The sequence below is a fragment of the Bactrocera neohumeralis genome, chromosome 6 (genome assembly GCF_024586455.1).
Source record: "Bactrocera neohumeralis isolate Rockhampton chromosome 6, APGP_CSIRO_Bneo_wtdbg2-racon-allhic-juicebox.fasta_v2, whole genome shotgun sequence".
Classification (NCBI taxonomy): Eukaryota; Metazoa; Arthropoda; class Insecta; order Diptera; family Tephritidae; genus Bactrocera; species Bactrocera neohumeralis.
The window spans coordinates 34,639,833-34,660,440 of NC_065923.1; the positions used below are offsets into that span (position 1 = coordinate 34,639,833).

Here is a 20,608-nt window from a genome sequence, read left to right on the forward strand (position 1 = left end):
AGACGAATGAAGAACACGACAAAACGTAACTTCGGTTGCAGCAAAGCTAGAATACCCTCCACAAACACAGGCAGTTTATGCTTTAGTAGACCGATTCGAACAATTTCTTTAGGAACTACATATATCATTTCGTGGTTATAAACTTGGAATATCATTTCCTCAGATAATTATTCATGCCAAATTTCGTGCTGATATCTCCTCAAGTATGATAGTTTTCCACATAAGAACTTGATTTTGACCATACAGTTTGTATGGCAGATATATGCTGTAGTGGTCCGATATCAACAGTTATGAAAAATGAAAAGATCATTAAAGAGAAGAGAACGTCTGTGAATTGTAATATATTTTTTAACTCAACACGTTACGCCGATCATATATTTATATATTAGTAATATATATTTTTTATAAGGTCTCCTCCGTTTCCTACTAGTGTTACAGCCTATTCAGGGTATAATTAGCCGTTGCATTCGCCTACGCAGTCATCAGCATGAAAGTAATTTGCAGAATTATGGCTGCTTGAGGAATTATTTATCGGTTTGTGCCTTTAACAAAGTTAATAAAGAAACGTCAGCGATGTCTTCAAATTACAGGTGCACACTATAAAGCAAAATAATTACACGATTGGCATTCGTGCGAATAAGTGCGATTGTAGATGTGCGAGGAAGTGGTGAATATGGCCTTTAACTATCATAATTTTTTGCCAAGAAGACGAAGCAAATAAATTAATAATACAAAGACAATTGCTGCAAACTTGGGGCCGTGTGTGTGCGCTGACGTAATCATAACGGTGTACAATCTGCCTGACGTCTGTATGTATGCAGCTAATACATATTAATCGGAAATATGGTGTATATTTCCAGGTAACAATTGCAACGAAATGCCTTTGAATTTCCATATTAGGTCATGAGCATGTATTCTTGCGCTCGTATTCCACCCATAAATAAAGCTATTAGAGGCAACTGAATTTCATCGATCGATAACTTGCCTACTAGTTGGTGTTGCTAACATTTATGTATGTATATACATATATAATGACGGTAAAATAAAAATTTCTTTTTAGATTCGAATAGAAAAATATGGAATGCATTGCTATGTACAGATTCCATTGAAAGACTTCAATAAAATTTTAAGATTTAAGCGTTTTGAAAACGGTATAACGGTAGTTTATCATACCCTGTATCACCCTGAAGAAAAAGTCGGCGAACGTAGAAAATATAACGGTTGTTTATTATACCCTGTAACACCTGGAAGGAAATGTCAGTGACCTTAAAAACTATAACGGTTGTTTATTATATCCTGCAACATTCAGAAGGAAATGTCGGAGACCCTAAAAAGTATAACGGTTGTTTATTATACTCTGTAACACCCAGAAGAAAAAGTCGGCGACCCCAAAAAATATAACGGTTGGTTATTATACCCTGTAGCGCCCAGAAAGAAACGTCGGAAACCCTAAAAAATATAACGGTTCCTTATTATGCCCTGTAACACCCAGAAAAAACGTCGGAGAGCCTGAAAAATATAACGGTTGTTTATTATACTCTGTAACACCCAGAAGAAAAAGTCGGAGACCCCAAAAAATATAACGGTTGGTTATTATACCCAGTAGCACCCAGAAAGAAACGTCGGAGACCCTAAAAAATATAACGGTTGTTCATTATACCCTGTAAGACCCAGAAGGAAATGTTGGAGACCCTAAAATATTTAACGGTTGCTTATTTAGGCGGACCTTCTCCGTAACAACCTTTGCAAATCGTGCAAATTTACTTTTCACCAAATGAATTGTTCAGTTCGCGAAACGCATCGCGCGCTGCGTCCAATACTGGGTCGACATAATCGCCCAGCAGAATCGGTAACTCGAGCAATCCTCGTTCGATGTGGTACGTAACACTTATTCAAATAGATAAGGCGCATCCTCAAAGACGCCATACAGTGCGCTTCGAAGACGCTATTGCTGCTGTGGAGTAGAAAATCGAAGAAGACCCGAAAGAGTACATCAACCAACGCATACAACAATTGGAGCCCTTCCCATCCACTTTATGGAAGATCTTGGTTTGCGGGCTTACAAAGTCCAACTCTTGCAAGAATTGAAGCCGAACGACCATAAAGCCTGTTGCACGTTAGGTAATTTGTCCAAAACGTGAAGGAAACCGAATCCGATATTCACCAGAGCATTTTTTTCAGCACTGAAGCTCACCTGTGGTTAAATAGGTACATTAACAAAAAAAATTTGTTATTTGTAGAGGTGATAATCCACAAGACATTAATAAGACACTCTTAAATCCTCAAAACGTCACTGTTTTGTGTGTCCTATGCACAGAGTGAATCATTTGTTCATATTTTTTCAAAAATTAATCCGTGATCAATGACAATTTCGTGACTGAATTTGAGGATGTAGGTGTGGACGACCTTTGGTTCCAACAAGACGGCACTACATGCCATACTGCCCATGGAACAATCAACTTATAAAGGGCAAACTATTTTGAGGTTCCCTACTTTTTGAAAAATAAAAAACAACAAAAATAACATGGCAGCTTGACACAACTCAAGCGTGATCTGTCAAAGAAAGGGTATTGAAAAAAGTAACTCTACTTGGATCACCTGTTATAATATTTCATATACGACTCTGACACGTTGCTTAATCACTGTTAACACATTGACATCCCTGGCCGAGTTCACTTGTTATAACGCACAGTCAACGGTGACTATCAGATTGGCATGTATTTTTTACTCAACCTCCTCCAAACGATTTGCCGCTTGTCCGGAAAGCATGTTGCATCATTTCAAGAGTATTGACAAGGAATCGTTGGACTTATTGGGCGAAGTCATCAGAACCGACACTGAACCTTTATTTCAACGACAAATGTTGCTTGTACGAATGCGAGCAGAAAGAATAGGAAGAACTGCGTTCAGGTGTTACTGACATGAACGTGTTTGACTTAAAAGCGAAATGACATGTCCAATTCGACGATATTGTTTTATGCCAGCCCAAAGTTATAGACACGGCAGCAGCTACATTGAATGTTTTTTACGCACACATATCACTTTTGCCAACATTTTCGAATGAAGGAAAGTGATGGGGGACAATAATGCACAGAAGATGTGAATAGTATTGTTTTATTGCCACCTCGAGCCTTCAATACATACATACAGCACAGCTCAAGCGATTAACACGCAAAACAGCAGGGTTTAGCTTTGGGTACTGCTCTGCACTGCACCTTACCTTGGCGAACTGGCAACTTGAAAGAGAAATGAAAATAGTTGCAACTGTCGCAACCTGCTGTATTGACAAACGCAACGGAAGCGGAAATGAAAGTAGAAATGAAGAGAATTAAAATTTATGAACTGCCAAAATAAGATGTTGCCGGTGCTCTGAGACTATGAAATTGAATATTCTAACAGCTGCACCGGCGACCAGAGGGATTGACAAAGTTTCAATGAGGCAGCCAAATGGGTACTCGTTTGAGTTTTGTAAGTAATTGCCTCAAACTGATGGTGTATCCTTATTAAATGATCCAGCTTGGCATAAAGTACAGAAAAGCATCATAATATTTGTTCAGCATTGAACGCTCATCGTCTGGATTAAAGCTGTAAAATTTTGCATTTTGTGAAATATGAATTAGCTAAACGAGATTTAATGGTACTCTACGAAAGAGAATTCACGTTTTTTATACCCTGAACAGGATATTATATTGGGCAGTCGAAAAAGTCTTTACGTATTTTGTCCATAGATGTCATTGCAGTCATATCCAGTGCTGCGAATCACATTGTGTCATACCATACAGTGTCGGAAAAATGAGATTTGATCAAAAAAATTAAATTCGGGGAAGTTGAAAAAAAGTTACAACTGTTCAAAAATGAGTGAAAATAATGAAGAAATTCGCTATATTTTGAAATTTTTGTACAAAAAAAGGAAGAATGCGACGCAAGCCACCAATGAAATTTACGAAGTTTACGAAGACGATGCTGCATCAGTGCGTGTAGACAACAATGGCTCGCTCGCTTCCGTTCTGGAAATTACGATGTGAAAGGTGCAACTCGCTCTGATCGACCAATCGTTGAAAAAGTCGATGAAATTATGGAAAATATTGACCAGGACCGTCACATAAGCAGCCATGACATCGCTAAGGAACTTAACATTCATCATCAAACGGTTTTGAATCATTTAAAAAAGGCTGGCTACAAAAAAAAGCTCGATGTTTGGGAACCACATGAATTATCTGTAAAAAATTTAATGGACCGAATCAACATCTGCGATACCTTGCTGAAACGAAATGAAATCGAGCCATTTCTGAAGCAAATGGTAACAGAAGCCGAAAAGTGGATCAAATACGACAATAATGTGCGAAAAGGATCATGCTCCAAGCGTGGTGAAGCTCAACAAATGGTCAACAAAGCCAGGATTGACGCCCCGAAAGGTCATGCTGAGTGTTTGGTGGGATTGGAAAGGCTTCATCCCCTATGAGCTGCTCCAGTCTGGTCGAACGATTGATTCTACATTTTACTGTCAACAACTGATGAGATTAAAGCAAACAATCGATAAAAATAGCCAGAACTTATCAACAAAAAGAGCTACGTCTTCCATCAGAACAACGCTAAACCACACATATCTTTGATGACTCGACAAAAACTGGAAGATCTTATCTGGGAAGTTTTGATGCATCCACCATATAGTACTGACCTTGCACCAACGGACTATCATTTGTTTTGATCAATGCAGAACTCCCGTAATGGAGTAAAGTTGACTTCAAAAGAAGCCTATGAAAATTACTTGTCGCAGTTTTTCGCCGAGAAACCAGAAAAGTTGTACAATGTTGGAATAATGTCTCTAGCGGAAAAACGGCAAAAAGTCGTCGCCCAAAATGGTACATATTTCATTCAATAAAGTTCATTATAAATATAAAAAAAATAAGTTGAAATTTGTTTAGAAATACGAAAAGACTTATTCGACAACCCTATATATGAGTTCAAATGTAAGCATGCATTAAAACAAAAATAAGTAATATGAAAAAAAAACAGAAAAACTCGCTGCCAACCACAACTTGAGACAAATTCACTTGGACGCTGCAACTTATTTTGCCGCTTAGTTGATATTTTGCTAAGCTATTGGCTGTCTAGCCACAGCGCCACCAAAACAGTGCGTCGTAAATAGTTTGTGGCGCCAAGTGTGGTAAGCGCGCACCTAACGCCGATTCCAAGCCGTCTTATCTGCAGCAAAGTTCTAAATCAGTGCAACTCTGCACTATTCACCCCACTTGCTAGCCGCGCCCTAATAGCGGAAAAAATTGTTTACAGATAAAAGCACGGCACGGTCTGTTGTATGATGTGGAAGACGCAAATCGCTCTTTGTGCACCACACGCCACTTATGTACTATATGTATGTAGTTGTGCCCAATTGCGTTGAAACTCGGAGTGAACAAACATATTTAGCAGTGTGTGTGTGTATGTGTGTGTCAACGCAGGGCGCTAGTATGCGGCGCTGCAGACTTTTAGCATAACAAGTGCTTTCCTTGAGCAGCATCTGGCGTATAAGGTTACAAACAACAGTATTTACCTAAATGACAGCTCTATCTAAACGTTATGCATGTAGAGACAAGTTTATCAGAAGAAGGAAGAAATAGAAAAAGTAGTTAGTGTTGGTAGAGTCTGGCTAACTGCAACGGTCTTTCGAGAAGTGTAGAGGAAACCATTTTTGTATGTAGAAAGATGATGTCGCTTTAGAGCTTCTATAAAACATAAAATGTCAGTTGTCGGATCTTCAAGAAAATTTTGAAGTCAGACTTAATTTGAAAAAGAAAACAAAATTCTTAAACTTCATAGTCAATAAGTTTATACCGACATGCCCAAATCTCAAGTATTATAAACACAAAGTTGAATAAAATTAAAGAGATACCGTTAAAAAAAAGTGTTTACACTAGTCTATGCATGCGCAAGTACAACTTTGAATGACACACTAAGGAGTAATCTTAACTAACCGTTTCGACTCCTCCCACACCCACCGCCACCGCTTAAGCATGTTCCAACTTGCCAACGATAATAAATCAGAAAAGGCACAAACACTCGTAAATAGCAAATTCTTAGTTAATTACACGCACGGGAAGAATCACACCTGCATGCGGGCTCAATTATATACGGCAAGGCTTTGTTTACAAGTGCAAATACCGAAGAATATAAATGCAATCAATAAACCGATCATTTGCACCTACATTTGCTGTTGTGTGTAATGCAATCAGTGTGTGTGAGCCTTGAAGTTTATTTTTCAGTTGAAATGAAACCGAGCAAATCTGAAATGTACTGAAATAATTAATTTAGTTTAATTTTCTTAAAGTTAGTTTTCAAAAGCTTACTAAAGCAAATTTCTTCACGTTCACTGCCGTAGACACCCACTGTGATCAAATTGAAATTGAATTTTTAATTTATACTTCGCGTTTACATTTTTTTTTTCTGTAAGTTGGTAGTACTCTTAGTGACATCTATGCTAAATTTCCTGTCAAAATATTCATTAGTATTTGAGATACGCGTTGTTTTGCGAGGCTCTAAAAGTCTGAATTTATTGAACAAAGAATAATGCACCATCTGATACTGCATTAGTTAGTCGTGATCCAAGTGCTTTGATGACTGGAAAATTCGTTTGCATAAGTAATACCCTCCTGACTTTGAAGGAGATGAAATGTACAAAATTCGCTTTTCAATTTGAGGACAGTATAAAGTCTCCCGTAGCTTCGAAAATCTGTATATTAGGTTGTCAAATAACTCCCTTCTGCTTTTTTGCTCTTTATTCAATGCTTTATAAAAAGTGTTACTGTGATCGGATTTAGTTCAAATAAGCGCCGGTTCGTTTGATAATCTTTTACCATCTAGACGGTAACTTCATAATACCCCCCTCGTAGAAGCCCCCCTCCTTATTTGCGAAGAACTCGGACAGCCACTTTTCACAAGCCTCTTTTGAATTTAACTTTACATCAACAAGGGCGTTCGCCATGGACAGAAACAAGTTGTAATCACTATATATATACATAAATCCGGGCTATATGGTGGATGCGATAAAACCTCCCATCCGAACTCCCGTAGCTTCTGACGCGTCATCAACGAATTGTGTGGTCTGGCGTTGTCCTGGTGGAACACTACACCCTTCCTGTTGACCAATTCTGGACGCTTCTGGTCGATCGCCTGCTTCAAGCGGTCCAGTTGTTAGCAGTAGATGGTGGAATTAAGCGTCTGGCTCCAATCCCACCAAACACACAGCAAAACCTTCCTGGCCGTCAATCCCGGCTTGGCCACTGTTTGGGACGATTCACCGGCCTTCGACCACGACCGCTTTGGCTTGATATTGTCGTATGTGCTCCATTTTTCATCGGCAGTCACCATCCGCTTCAAAACTGGGTCGAGTTTGTTTCGTTTTTGAAGTTGAAGTTTTTTTTTGCGTCAAATCATGCAGCACCCAAACCTAAAGCTTTTTTGTGTATCTAGCCTTCTGCAGCTGGTTTACAATGGTTTGGTGACTAACTCTCATCTTCTGGGCGATATCACGAGAGGCCACATGCCGGCCTAACTCGATGTTTTCCATGATTTCATCGGTATTCGTCGTCACAGGTCTTCCGCCGGCTGGCTTATCCATGGTGTCGTTTTCACCCGCTCTGAATCGTCGAAACCATTCCTCCGCAGTTCGAAATGATAGAGTAGCGCTTTATACTTGTACAGAGCCGCGAAATTCAATTTTATCAGGAAATGATTCTCTCCAAACCTCCATTATATATCTCACACATTGATCGATACTTTCAGTAAAAAATCAACAATGGGCACTGCAGTCAACATATTCGGCACCTAGGAATTTGAACAGTTTTGGTTAGATGTGGAAACTTTTAGTGCAAAGTTTTATCTCGTTTTATTGGTTGATTTTTGATTTGTGACTGTAGCCCGACTTCGCTCATTTTCATACTGTAACTTAGGAATGTTAAGATAATGTCATGTACCGACGGAGTCTCTCCTCCACCACGAATCGCAAACCGAATTTGCGCACCATTATATGACCACTGTATTAAATGCCACAAAGACCTGCTCGTCTCAGTCCTTGTCCATCCATCGTACTTTTTGATGCCAGCCTTTACTTTCACGAGAACATCGACCAGATTTTCAACGCCACCTTCGCAAATAAGGGACCAGATATTATAGGTACGCGCCCTTATGTCGTAGTTCTTAATAAGTTTGCAGTGGTCATCATCAAAAAGGTGGCCTCCCATCCGCGGCTGTTTTGTTCTTTTCATTGGAGATATTTTTTACGTAGCGGGTTCCGAACCCAACGTACAACGCTGAGGAGGGATTACTTTACTAATTCTGCTAAAAAATTTTCATAATGCCTTCTTTCTGCAAACTTCAATTAAAGCACTTATTATTTCTGACGGAAATGGCTTACTTCATTTAAATAAGTGTAAATTATCTTTTAATTATTATGCTCTCATGCTTCCTCAAAAATAGTGCAAAATATATCTACTTACCTTTGACAAGAAGACTTAATTCCTCTCTTAAGCTAAGTATATGTATATCCTTCAATAAGGAAATAGTCATTCATAGCACATACGCCGGCTCGTCGTATGGAAGTTCTTGGCATAACATTCTTGGTGAGAATTCTGAATGGAACTGTTTGCACGTCCTTTCTCTAGTCTGAAGATAAGTTTAATATTTCGACAGGCTTATCGAGGCAACTGAAACCCTTACTGTTTAAATCTTGTAGATGAAGTTTTGATAAAAGCGAACCGCGGCGATTTGACGGCAGGAAGGTAATTGTCATTATTTTTTTTTTCGTAATCACCTCACTTTTAGGTTCGCCTTACTATACCTCAGGTAACAAAATTCGGCGAATAAAATTATCTTGGCATTCTTAGGTTACAGTGTGAAAATCGCACAATTCTTCAATGAAAATATCAGAATAAAACAATCCACGAATATGCCATCAAAGAAACTAACATGTAGCAATTATGTAACCTCAGGGTCTGGGCTAAGGTTATGCTGCAAATATGGTCACTTTGTTGCATATTTTAAATAATATTCAGAGGGCGGTTAAATATGATTGTAATTGGTCTTAACGCTATATCCATATCTCCAAAATAATGATTTCCGATTCTCTGCTTGGCTTTCTCCTTATATTCCCATTTATGAGAAGCTTTGGTCGTTGAAGAAAGGCTTTCATTCCACGAGTTTTTTTCTTGAAATGATTTTTTTTCGTATTCACTGTCTTCGAGTTAGTAAAATGTCTTCCAATAATGATGTAAAGAGATTACAAATATCCGATATGTCTTAAATAAACAGAAAAATCTTAAAATAGAACAGACAAGGTGACGGCCCCTAACAATTGAAATCCTTGAGACTTTCAAAAATTTCCTTTTAATTTGGATTTCACAGAAGCCGAATTTTGAACTCATGACCAGCGAGTGCTAACAACAAACTCAATACAATCGTCGATAACGCCGAATTTACCATTTACTCAAATAATTTTATATATACATAACTTGTAGCGGCATCTTGCCATACAAATATTCGTATACCTATACACATGCATATAAATCAGGCAGACTCACTTCAATGTACGCCACTTCCGACTGAAGTTTCCGGCTCAATGTTTATGGCCGGTAGAATCACTGAATTCGCCCGTTGCGTCATGATGAATTCATAAGTGCAAGAGTTGATGGCTCAGTTGCTGCGATTGTGGTTTGTTGTTGATTGAATGAAAAAGATGCAAAGGGAGCCTTGAAGCAGGGCAAAACTTTCGGCTTGGCACTGAGATCCACTTCACTGCCCACAGAAGACGTTAGCGATAACTCAACATTTTACAAGCCACAGCCCACAAAAGCTCCGGCCGACCGACTTTGGTCGAATTGTGAATTCCCAACGACCATGCAACCGAGCAGCAGCAGCAGGCTTCAACAGTTGCGTGCGTTGTCCGACTAAAGGAATGCTAGGCAGCCACCATTTCGACGATAACTTTCAATTCACAGATGCGCGTTGTACTCGTATAGCTTTGATTCCTCTTCATACTTAATGCCCAACTGCTATTGCTGCACTGTCGACAACTTTGTAGCCTTGATATTTAGTAATTTAATTTATTAATTTGTGCACTTTCCGTTTCTGTTTCAGGTTTTGGCTTCGTTACATTTCAGAGTGAGGATGTGGTAGATAAAGTTTGTGAAATTCATTTCCATGAGATCAACAACAAAATGGTGAGTGCTCACATATTTCCCCAACAACTTGTTTCCACCTCTCTCCGCTCTTTCCTTTGATACACACACAACCCACAAACTTGAACAACTTTCACAAAAAAAAAAAAAAAGATTTTCTGATGTTTCATATTTTGGTTATTTTTAGGTCGAATGCAAGAAGGCGCAACCCAAAGAAGTCATGCTGCCGGCCAACTTGGCCAAGACGCGCGCTGCCGGTCGCTCTGCATACGGTGAGTTGGTAGTTTGGGGCGGTAATGCCAACGGTGGCGGTCTAATCAGTAGTACATTTGCCACTGCGACACACCACAATATTGCCGGCGCTGCGGCTGCCACCAGCTCAGGCGCTCACCACCACCACCATCATCATCACCATCCGGCACATCCGCATGCCGGCATTTTCGGCGGCTCAAGCGTGGGCGCTGGCGCTGGTGCGCCCACAGCCACAACCTCGTTACGCTACACACCCTACTCCATACCGACACACTTTACGGCGGCTGCTGCGGCCGCTGCTGCAGCCGCTGCCAATCACCACCATCAGCAGCAGCAACAACAACACCAACAACAACAACAGCAACAGCAGCAACAACAGCAAGCTGCTGTGGTGGCGGCAGCCGCTGCACAGCAACAACAAACGTTAGCCAATGCGGTTGCAGCAGCCACCGCCGGCGCCACACACACACTCATACCACTTTCAGCTGCCACAGCAACTGTTCAACCATCAGCGGCCGCACCCTCTTTACTGCAGTACGCCGCTGCTGCGGCTGCTACCAATCCACAAACAGCTTCTCTGTACGATGCCGCCGCCATTGTTGGCTACAAACGCCTTTTGGCTGCTGCCGCTGTTGGCGGCTTACGCGCTCCAGCCGCGGTAGGCCATTTAGCGCCGCCAACAGCCACGCAAGTACGTGCAGCGCCAGCGGCGACTGCTGCCACCTCCCTCGGCTACCCGCTAAGCGATCTGCTCTCGATGCAAGGCCTGGAAATGCCAACCGCAGCCACACTTTATCAGCTGCCGGGCGCCAATACGCTCGGCATCTGACCACCAACGGCAGTCATAACCCAGCTGCCGCGGCCACAGTAAAGCCTTCCACGAGCTTCCCATTGGCAGTGCGTTGTTGGTGTTTCAATGCTAGGCGCCTTTTCGCGGTTGTAAAGTTGTTGTGTGCGCTCAATACATACACACATACATACATAGAGTACATATGTTGGTGCGCAACATGCCATTGCATTGCGAAATTTCCCAAGTGAATGACATTTTACACTTTGCGTTCATTGTATACAATTAACGGTATTAAATTAATTTTTGGCTTTATAACAATAATGCGCGCATTGAAGTTGCATAACACGGCAGCGTCCTGTCAATTTGACAACTTACAACTTGTCAAAAGAAGCCACACATGAGTGCGCATATATTTGGTATGCGTTATATATATGAATATTAGGGTGTCCCTTATTTCTCTGGTAGCTTTTTTTAGCCAACGTCACCTAAAATCTCTGCTTTCAACGTAAACTAAGTTTTATTTTCAATTTTAGCCTTGAATGAATCATTTTTCTTTTTCCATACATTTTATATGAGATTTTTTGTTTTTTGCAAGAAGCTTTATATCGCCAAAACAAACAAATCTTCCACTTTAAAGAGCTGATATAAAATTTTCCGCTCCACAAATTTGGTCTGTATGATTTTTTCGTAAAAGCATTCCGTTAAAATTTATACGCAGTTGAACTTTTGCATCAAATGTGCTGCGTCATATAGTACACCATGTCGTATGAGCAACACAGAATGTATAAGTCAGCTGTATGAATGCTCAGTTACTATGGTGTACAGCTTTGACTGCGTATAGCTTATAATTAGATCTCCAGACTTAATTTGGAGAGCGAAAAATTTTTCAAATTTCATAATACATCGAATGTACTGTACTCATATAGTACACCATGTCGTATGAGTGACGCAGAATGTATAAGTCACCTGTATGAAGGCTCGGTTACAAGGATGTCTAACTTTGATAGCGTATAACTACTAAAGTTGTGATTTTATGAAAAAATGCTTCAAGACTTTTTTGTAGAGCGGAAAATTTTTCATTTAAATATAGCTTCCCTCAAAGCTTTAGAATTATTTCTTTAATGCAAACTAACAAAAAATCGCATGTTATATACAAGTGAAAGGAAATATGATCAAGGCACTGTTTAAATTGAAAATAAAGAGCTTGTTTAAGTTGGATCCATTTTTTAGTGAAAAATTGTCTACTGAGTTTACAACAAAATTCAGCTTGTGAAATAACAGACACCCTAATGTATATATGTATGTATAAACGCCAATGAGCATACTCATATATGCACACACACTGACATATATTAAATTAAAGTTACCCAGCAGCAAAATCAACGAATTAAAAACTACTTCGGTGTGCATCACATGTGCAGCTAGCCAGCTATGCAACCAACTGTTATGTTACGAGCAGCCAAATCTTCTGATTTCAATATAACGTTCTCATAACAGTGCCAAATTTGTACAAACTGCTATAGTTTGATATTCCCTAATCAGCGTATCATATACATACAATAAGCTCCGCTATAACTTTTACTATAACTCTGAAACCCTGTATGACAGGCTGCGACCAGCTTCCAACCTACTTTTTTCCTTGACAGCAGGCACCTTCCATCAATAGTGCCGCATTGGGCACTAAATATGGCAATGGCGCGCGCTTTATGCAACTCATGTAGACATATGTACATTTGAATAATCGGATTACACCTACATAATCACATACACACGCATAACTTTCAGCCACAATATTTAGACACAATTAAGTATATAGTATATACATATATACATATTTTTAAATAATTATTCGCTAGCATTTAGCCGAAATGTACTTGTAATATTCTTAGGTTTAACGCGAAATCGATTTGCAGCTCTAGCGCTGTATTCTTATTAGTATTAAGACTCTTACTCTTCTGTACAACATATGAAATTGACTAGTTATATATATATATAGCCAATACTCGTACTTATCGGCAGTTTCGCTAACGAAACAAGCAAAAAGCAAACATATTAGCTAAATTATAATCTTAAATATTTTACAGTTTCGATCTCATATATGTACATGTGCGTCCAACGTTTTTACTTACTCATTAATACAACTATTAGGCTTAGGAAATGGAAATGTTATCTCTGGCTTTTGTTGTTGTTTGTTTAAATTGTTAATGGAGCTGTTTGCATCTTCCCGCTGTGCAAGTCCTGAGGTGCAATTGGAATGTATGGAGGTTGGTTGTTTGGGGCTGAAACTTTGAGCCTTACTCTCTTGTCAACTTAGACTGCGTTCAGACTAGGACCGTTTTGTAGCGTTCAAACAACTTGAGTCGGTCAATTTTCTGCATTTTCTTCTATATCATATTCTCAAATTCTTTTACACCAGCACAAAGTATTTTTGTGTACCTAATTTGTATCCATATTCATCCTTTCCCATTTCCATTAAATTATGCTATTCCAACCATTGAAAAGAATTATAAAATGAAAAAGTATGCCAAATTGCATAACAGCGAACTTTGACGAACAAAAAACCAAAGCGTGCCACGGTCCTTACGTCTTTCCTTGTCGTCCCCTCGCCATCAACAAACAATTTCGGCGCCAAAATAGTCCTCTTGTGAACATAGTTTTACATGTAAGGACAAAAACAAAATTAGCGAGGTAAATTCGATGAAAGAGGAAATACGAGTACTTAATTAGAATGGTGAAACCGCTTTCCTAAAAGCTACCAAGTTTCATTTTAAAAGCTTTAGACCCATTTCATCGTCGTGATTGACTCAAAGGGCACAAAAAATACACTGTTTTTGAGGTATCACGCTGAAATTATGCGCTTGTCCATTTCTTTCCAAGCAGCCACACATATGTCGGAACCGTTAATATTGGACCAATATATCATATAGCTGCCATACAAACTGAACGATCAAAATCATGTCCTTATATGGAAAACTTTTTTATTTGAAGAGTTGTCTTCGCTAAATTTAGCACAGCTTGTCTTCTAAAATAGCTGTACATTCTAATAGGAAAAATCCTAGATTGGACTACTATAGCATATAGCTGTCATATAAAATGGCCCATAAAAATTAAGTTCTAGTATAGAAAACTTGTTCATTTGATGAGATATTTTCACGAAATTTTGCACAAATGCTTGCTTAAGGTGGCAGTATATTACGTTAAAAAATTTAAACAGATCGGATCAGTATAGCATATAGCTGTCGTACAGACTGAGCGTTGAAAATTATTTCCTCGTATAGAAAACTTTTATATTTGACGAGATAACTTCCTGAAATTTAGCGCAGATAATTGTTTAAGTTAACGGTACATTCTTTCAAAAAATTGTTCAGATCGGACTACTATAACATATAGCTGTCATACAAACTGCACGTTCAAGTCAGGCTCTAATATGGAAAGGGATCAAAATCACTAGTCATAGCAAGCTGTAGTGTATCACTCATCTAACTATAAGCTTGCATAACGGGTTGATGAAACAGTTAGCGCTCCGCCGCAACACGTTTGACACCAAATTGTTTCATAATTACAGCCAACAACAATAGCTGGAGATTATCGGCATATTACTAAAGCAAAAAATAGTCGATATAACAAATATGTGAACTTAAATGTTTTACCCGTAAATTTATACTAAAATTACATAACAGTTCTAATGTTACTGTTAGGTCTAGATTTATTATACACACACACATACAAAAAGTATGTAGCTAGTAACAAGATAAATTTGTATTGTCCAATGTTTGTAATATTCATGCATTAGGGGCTTAGTAGCAGCCAACTTAAATGAATGAAAGTACGCCAAACGTAATTAAGTTATAATAATTAATTACCACTGAGTAGAGGTAATTTACATATGTAAATTGTAGTCTATAGCCAAACGCAGTCGCTAACATGAAATTTTAAATTGATTCCAACATACATTACTAAGTGCGTAGTAAGCAAAATCGGGACAAAATTACGAAAATAACTCAAAGGCTTAGATAGCAAGCCGCGTAAGCAACACACACAACTTAATTTTATAAATAAATTAACTTTAAGCAATTCACAACCAAATACATAGACGGGAAGTGATGCGTGCTAGGTATGTTTTCACATAGATGACAACAACGCAGAAATTATTTCAATTTTACAGCATTTATACTTAGTTTTGTTTAGCAAATTTATATAAAATTCCAATTAAATGTAATCCTTTAACTAGCTGTGCTAACATTGTTAAAGTCTTGACAAAAATGCCAAGACTTATGTATGTAGTTTGTAAGGCGCATTTGTAAAATGCGTCAATTATTTTATTTACTTTTCGTCTCTTTTCTAAGTGCTTATAAATAGTTGTACTAATAAGGTGATCTGGTCAACGAAATGCGCTCTTCAGTTGGCAGTTGATTATAAGCGGCCGCACATGAAAGCAGTTATGCCTCATTAGCAACGCCGTCGTAGCATTGGGCACGAACACGAATGGGAACGAATGCGCTGCCACGCCATGCATTTATCCACTTAACTTTGTTTGCCAAATTAAATTGTAATTGCGTTATATAATTTAAAAGAGCCAGTGTGTCCTCAAATGATAACTTAAAAAGCAATCGCGCTGAAAAGGCATAAGTGGAGGCAGCGGCCGAGGCAGAGCGGAAATGCACGGCGGCACGTGTGTGGGCATTGCTAGGGACACGTAGCAGCGTGGTCGCCCATTAAGTGGCGCACAACAACAACAACGACGAAGGCGCGTTTGCTCGAGAACGCCAGCCAGCAGTGGCGTTGGTGTGCGGCAGCCTGCGGAAGGCACCCAACAGCAAGGGCACGTGCGCGCCATGAAGAGTTAAATGAGCAGCAGTCACTATCTCTACGTACAGGAATTGTCCGAAGCACACTAGTCGTTTAACATTCACTTGTAGTATGAGACTTATAGCTGGCATTTTATTTTGCAATTTTATTTCAGAATTTTATTTTACAATTTCCCATTCACCCGTTACCGTTTTGGTTCTTTGCTTCATAGTTTGTAGCTACACTTAGCGTGTGTTTTTTATATATCTCGCAGCATATATGTATATTTGCCATATGTTTATTTATTTTTTTTTTACTTAATCATTAGATGCATTTAGCTTTACCGTTATTTTATATTTTTTATATATTTTAAATATTTTTTTCTATTTTTTAGTATTTTTTTTTTTTTTGACATCACAATTCGTAGTGAGTTCTTTTAAGCAGCAGCCACACAAGCGTACAACGTGCTGGCTACGGGGCGTATACGTGACATCGCACTTCGCCGGCGTCGCTCTCAGCAGCGCCAATGCATGTGCGACACGTATTGAGCGCATCGGTTAGCCACACTTTTGCTTCGTTGTGTGCGTGCGCGCGTGTGTGTGTGTGTGTTTTAGAGTAAAAAAAAACATTTAGTGTTAACTGTGAAACACTCACGTCTCTTCGTAACTCTCTCCAATCATTAATGGATATTTACAAAATATTTAATTAGCTATGCGAAACGAACATGTATTACTTCATAGAAGAATCGTAACCGTACTCGTATTATAATCAATGTGTAATTCCGTGTTTAGCAACATATATCTAGTGACTAGCATAAGTTTTTCTTTACTTTTTTTCAAATTTTAATACAATTATATACCGTCTATTAGCATTTAATTACAACACAGACGCTGGGCGTGCACTAGGCACGCACCATAAAGCGTACGAGTAGCGGTAACTGCGTCGAAAGCAACGAGCGATTAGCGATACGAACAACAAAATGGAAAACCGTAGCTGGCATAGTTTTAAGTCAACGATTATCATAGAAAATTATTAATTTAGCTTCACGATGTAGTCTGTAATGAAGAGTGTAGAGTGCAGAGGCAAATGTGAGCAGCGTTGATTTTGATTTGGATTTTTTTTAGCGAAAAATTGACGTGTTATAGTTTCTTAAATGTTTTTTTTATATTTTGGCATAAAAATCTAATTATATTATCTTATACCCTGATCAGAATATATTATATCTATATTATTATTATCACTATAGCATATACATAGCTGCCATACAAACTGGTCGATAAAATTGAAGTCCTTGTATGGAAAACTTTTTCATTTGACGAGATATCTTCAAGAAATTTTACATGGAATATTGTTTAAAGCAGTTATACAATATCTGATGAAATTGTTTAGATCAGATTACTATAGCATATAGCTGCCATACAAATTGAACGTTCAGATTCCAGTTCTTGTACGAAAAAATTTTTTATCTGACGAGATATCTCTCTGAAATTTAGCATGGGTTATTATCTAAAGCAACGGTACAATATCTATAGAAATTGTTCAGATCGAATCACTATAGCATATAGCTGCCATACAAACTGAACGTCCAGAATCAAGTTCTTCTATGAAAAACTTTTTTATCTGACGAGATATATTTCCAAAATTTGGTATGGAGTATTATCTAAGCTAACAGTGCAATATTTGAAGAAATTGTGCAGATCGGATCACTACAGCATATAGCTGCCATACAAACTGAACGATCAGATTCCAGTTCTTGTAGGAAAAACTTTTTTATCTGACGATATATCATTCTGAAATTTGGCATGGGTTATTATCTAAAGCAACGGTAAAATATTCAGAGAAATTGTTTAGATCCGATCACCATAGCATAAAGCTGCCATACAAACTGAACGATCAGAGTCAAGTTCTTGTATAAAAAACTTTCTTAACTAAAGAGATATCCTTCTGAAATTTGGTGAGGATTATTACCTAAAGTAACGGTACAATATCTGTAGAAATTGTTTAGATCGAATCACTATAGCATATAGCTGCCATAAAAACTGACCGATCACATTTCTTGCGAGTAAGAAATTTTTGTATTTGTGAAGGGTGTTTTAGATTCATTGTGTGCGAGCTTTTTTTATTGTTTGTTTTTTTTCGAAATATTCGTTGTCGAAGTGTATTGAAATATGTTTGTCTGGAAAGTATCATTACTTCAGCGCCGCTGACATTTGCTTTTACACTACTACAGCAAACTAGATTTACGATTAATACAATAAATATTACTGTGTACGCTATAGTTAGAACTCGTAATTGTCCGATCGTATGTACTTAAATGTATAAATAGACTTAATTTAATATTAAAATAGCCTTAGCATTCAGATTAACACTTTGAACACTAACACTAACATTTTTTAAAATTATAATTAAGTGAGTCTAAAAGACTTTTATTAATATTATTGTTATGAAACACTTACAAGAACCAGTAATCAAAATTATGTTAGTTCAAGCTTGCCAGATTTTTTTTTTAAATGGATCTAAGCGGTTAGAGCATTTGAGACGCTCACGCAGATCTCATGGATAATGAAAGTTTTTCTACTTCTTAAATACAATTATAATAATTAATGATTTCATAACAATTGCGAAATTCATATAGCAACGGTATCTCGCTTATACGGTACTAGACCCGTTTTGTATTTGAGTTTCCACAACGGAATTCAATACCGAATTTTAAACGATTTTTCACTAAAGCTGGAACCCTCAAACTAGTTTGTGGAAAATAATACAACATTGTCTCATTCACAGCGATTTTTTGCACAAAATCGAGCTAAAAACTAATACTCCAAATATAACTACTTCAATACATACTTTTGATTGGAATTTTCGACTTTTTGCTGGCATTCAATTTGTTTCAAAATTTCGTATCACCTTTGAAACGAATCAAAGTTTTAAACTGTCTCGGTTAAATGCAAGAAAAAAAGCAAAAAATTTGTATTAATTATATAAGATTTCAATATTTATTATTAACATATCTAACAACTAGTTAACAATATATGTACTTGTAGTAGCGCGTTTTCATCATAACATTTCAAAACAAAAAATTCTAGTTATAGTGTCTGTATTTATTAAGCGAAGTTTCTTTTTCTTAGTCTTAGCGTCAGTGTAACTTATATACTCAACATAAACGTTATAAACATATATATTTTTTACAAATTCTCAAACTTGAAAGACTACTAGAGTTTTTCATATTTAAATTCTGAAACTTTAAATGAGTATGGTATTTAATATAAAGCGTGTATTTTTTTCTATTTCCATCCTTCACAACAGATAACATCATGTGGGGACTGGGGACACTACCCGACGGTAAGTAAGAGATCCTAAATTAGCTTATATGATTTCAAGACTATTAAACATTTTTCATTTTTGTTGTTTTTATCAATTATATGTTATTATTTCGGACTCCCACGAGTTCCATAATATTTATATATATACCTATACCTTTAATCATATCTTAACAAATATGAAACAAATATGTCAAAAAGTGTGTAAATCGCACCTTGACTTCCCAAGCCCACACAGAGAACAATTCCTATGGTTGACTTTTCCCTCAAGAAATATAAATCAATACGAAAGGATTACTTAATTTTTTACATATACATAAGTAAAATATAATTAACTTAGGTTATTAAATACATCCAACAAAAATTCATTTTTTTTTTTTTTTTTTTTTTTTTTGTTCCAGACTTAAATCTAAGAAAGTTTTAGAGAAATGGTAAATCTAAGATATGAGAACGTTTTAGCCGTATAGTTTCATAAGTTGTATCTAACAGACAAACAGCAATTGGGTTTATATGGTTTGAGAGACGTGCAAGATATCTAGCACTATATTTAGGGATCTCATTTTTTATAAAGGGAATACCTAGGTCGTTGTGGATAGCTTCATTGGTAACAAACCATGGGGCGTTAATAAGTGACCGCAATGTTTTTGATTGATAACGTTGCAAAATCTCCACATTGGACTTACTGGCAGTACCCCAAAGCTGAATGCCGTATGTCCATATGGGTTTGAGGATAGCTTTGTAGAGCCGTATTTTATTTTCTATGCTAAGTTGAGACTTTCGACCGAGCAACCAGTACATGCGTTTAGTTTTGATTTTTAATTGCTGCTGTTTAGCCTGAATATGACTTTTCCATGTAAGACGTCGATCTAGATGCATCCCTAAATATTTAACTTTGTTCCTAGTAGGAATCTGCTTATTATTTAAAAATACAGCAGGACACTCCTCTTTTCTTAATGCAAATGTGACATGTGTAGACTTTTCAGAGTTAACCTTTATTTTCCATTTGTTGAGCCAAACTTCCAGCATATTCAGTTGGTTTTGAAGTAGAGACGAAGCTTCTATAGGGGTACCACTAGAAGCGATAAACGCTGTGTCATCAGCAAAAGTTGCTACCTCTATTTCTCGTAATGTGGGCATATCTGATGTAAATATTGTGTATAGGACTGGACCCAAAACACTACCCTGCGGTACACCAGCATTAATGCTGTAGATTTCTGATGAGGCATCTCGGTGCCTTACATAAAAGTGTCTGTCACTTAAATAAGATTTAAGCACTAAATAGTAATGTG

General features: G+C 37.7%; 1 protein-coding gene across 3 annotated transcripts in view; it reads left to right on the forward strand.

Annotated features, from left to right (window-relative positions):
- The window catches only part of LOC126761375 (RNA-binding protein Musashi homolog Rbp6), a 260,056-nt gene that overhangs the window by 210,833 nt on the left and 28,615 nt on the right, over positions 1–20,608 (forward strand). For all 3 annotated transcript variants that reach the window (XR_007667359.1, XM_050477477.1, XM_050477478.1), the window contains exons 4-6: positions 10,129–10,211; positions 10,357–10,441; positions 19,306–19,341. Coding sequence is in view for 2 of the 3 variants with exons in the window: in XM_050477477.1 (XP_050333434.1) it covers positions 10,129–10,211; positions 10,357–10,441; positions 19,306–19,341 (204 nt within the window). In the remaining variant the exon portion in view is untranslated. The remainder of the gene's footprint in view (positions 1–10,128; positions 10,212–10,356; positions 10,442–19,305; positions 19,342–20,608) is intronic.